The 3,162-nt window shown below is 39.2% G+C and overlaps 1 protein-coding gene across 1 annotated transcript; it reads right to left on the bottom strand.

The window, feature by feature from the left end:
* Positions 1 to 451: 451 nt before the first annotated feature.
* SARC_13744 (hypothetical protein) lies at positions 452 to 3,054 on the bottom strand (the record flags this gene model as incomplete). The annotated part of the gene is made up of 3 exons (XM_014292123.1): positions 2,933 to 3,054; positions 2,197 to 2,357; positions 452 to 658 (listed from the first exon to the last, which is right to left on the bottom strand). Coding segments are annotated over exons 1-3 (426 nt in total), but the record flags the coding sequence as incomplete, so codon positions are not given.
* Between the last annotated feature and the right edge of the window lie 108 nt (positions 3,055 to 3,162).

Here is a 3,162-nt window from a genome sequence, read left to right as displayed (position 1 = left end):
AATGAGGATTCACATACACATCATTTGTCCACATGTATGTATGAGGATTCACATACACACCATTTGTCCACATGTATGTATGAGGATTCACATACACACCATTTGTCCACATGTATGTATAGGGGGAGTATAACAGATGTAATAGGCAGTCGGCTTGGCCGTGTTGGCGTGTGTCAGTGGTTGTACCGCGAGTGTGGTGTGCGTGCGTCTATATGCACAACGGTGTTGGTTGGTACTGTGAGACTACGCAAAGTAAAACAAACACTCTCAGTCGAGACCCTCTCAGGCGCTGAAACGATTGCATCCTCAGCCTGGATCTACAAGGTGCAGACCCAGATCTACAAGGTTCAGACTCAAAAGGGGGGTAAAATACGCCAGCCAATAGGAAACATGTCAATAAATAGCCACATACCTACCCACACATAGAAACGAAGCACTGCATGGTACCCACCTGTGCGGCTGGTAGCGTCCTGCGTTGGTCTGACTTGAATCTCAGCTGCAGGGCGACGACCAATAGAATCTCGCGTTTGTACGGCGCCTCGGCCTCAAACATCGCAAACATCAGCGACAGACCGTTGCTGAACTGCTGGGGACCTTCATCGTTGAAGTATTTGAAGATCTCTGCCGCCCACACATCCTTGTTCTTGGAATAAGACCCCTGGAGGTGTTGTGTAGGTGTAGGTACAGGTGGTAGTAGGTACGTGTTGAGGTACAGGTGCAAGTATTATTATGTACGTGTTCAGGTGAAGGTATAAGTAATCGTATGTGGATGTTTTGGTATAGGTATTGGCATTAGTATGTAGATGTTTAGGTACAGGTAAAAGTATTATTATGTACATGTTCAAGTGAAGGTATAAATATTCGTTTGTGGATGTTCCGGTATAGGTATAGGCACTAGTATGCAGATGTTTAGGTACAGGTACAAGTACTAGTATGTACATATTCAGTTGAAGGTACAAGTATTAGTATGTGCATGTTTAGGCATAGGTATAGGCACATATATTGGTACATACATGTTATATATAAACATAGCTATATATTTATTAGTACTAACACCGTGTATATAATGTGGGTAGGATATAAGCACATATCTCCTCATTGTTACATATGTTAGAAATTTTAGAGAAATCCAAGCTACAACGACGATAAAAATGTACAGACAAGGCGAACCCAAATTTTCTTATTAAGCAAATGGTATACTTGGGCGCCTCAAATGATGGCTTGACCTACAATTTCATACTCATTGCATCACTTATGTATAATCTTTATATAACTCATATAATCTATATATAAGTCGTATATAATTTATATATAGCTCGTATATAATCTATATATAACTCGTATATGATTTATATATAGGTCGTATATAATTTATATATAAATCGAATATAAACTATATATAACTCATATACAATCTATGTACAACTCATATACAATCTATGTACAACCCATATGTAATCTATGTACAACTCCTACGTAATCAATATATAACTCGTATGCAATTTATGCAAACTCATAGAATCTATGTGCAACTCATATACATTCTATATATAAACTATGTGCAACTCATATTTAGTCCATATTTATCCTATGTACAACCACTTTAGTGACCGATGCAATAGCATATGCGCACAACACCACAAATCCACACCTGTAAGTCTTGACACAGAGCATGACCGCCTTTCCAAAAGTTCTTGATACCAAGCATTCCACACAGCAGACAACCAGCAGATTCGTATACACCATTGCCACTCATACATATACGTAGAAGAAACAACACGCACACTCTCCTGGTGTAATAGATAGATGCCTAAGACACACACAAACGCAAAGCGCTGGCCAAATCCAGGATGGAATACGTACCACACTAGCCTTGCATAAAGAATGATCACCTTTTGACAAGTTACTGTATCCTCTCTGCTCACACCGCGAAAGCTGCTCATTCACGTACATCTTCGGGAACATACACATGGTATGCAGACACACACACACACACGGACACAGTCACAGATACAGACACAGACACAGACACAGACACAGACAGAGACAGAGACAGAGACAGAGACAGAGACAGAAACAAAAACAGAGACAGAAACAAAAACAGAGACAGAGACAGAGACCACACACAACACACACACACACACACACACACACGGAAGCAAGTATTCCCACAGCTACTTCACGTAGCATGCATACCTTGGCATAGAGCATGATGACCTTTGACAAGTTACTGTAGCCTCTCTTCTCAAACTGCAGACTCAGCAGATTGGTGAGTTGCAGTGCACGATTCTCTGGACACTCAAACTGAGCGATTAACATCGGCATGAGCGACACCAGCGTGAAAGGTAACGCAAACCCTGAGACAAAGATATGGGGTAAGGTAAGTATATTACTAGAGGGCACTGAGATGTCTTAAGGTACATACAATCACACACACACACACACACACAGACACAGACACAGACACAGACTCACATATATATATATATATGTATACACGCACACACACACACACACACACACACATATATATATATATACAAATTAACACACACATTAAATACATACATACACAAATATATATATACAAACATACATACATACATAAATACATAAATACATACAGTTCATACATACGCACATATATGCATATATATATATATATATATATAATATATATATGGATATATATATATATATGTATAATATACATAAATATATACTGGGGAATATGCATACACAAGTCATTTAGCTACGCACACATATATGCGTGAATATACATGGGTGCACGTTGATATCAATTCACATACTTATTTATATACACAGATGGTAATACATTTAAATATATATCAATATATGTATATGAATGCACATACACTCAAACTTGCACACATAGTAGATAAATGTATGTTGTGTATATAGGTGAACTTACCTGAGGGGTCTAGGATGGAGTCGGGTGCAATGGGCAGGAGTGGGAGGAGCGTCACCATGATGTCAAAGGCTGTGGTGTAGTTCTTTGCTGACGTCAAACCCTTTAAGACCTACAGGAGAACAATAGACCGCCAGTCAGGTATTGATACGTATGCGTACACTAATAGTGGGTATCCTTGTGCATCCAGGTATATGGTTATGTGTAAATCAAATTTTCGCAGGCGTGTAAGT

Source organism: Sphaeroforma arctica (genome assembly GCF_001186125.1).
Source record: "Sphaeroforma arctica JP610 unplaced genomic scaffold supercont1.3676, whole genome shotgun sequence".
Taxonomy (NCBI): domain Eukaryota; class Ichthyosporea; order Ichthyophonida; genus Sphaeroforma; species Sphaeroforma arctica.
This window is presented reverse-complemented; position numbering and strand designations above follow the sequence as displayed.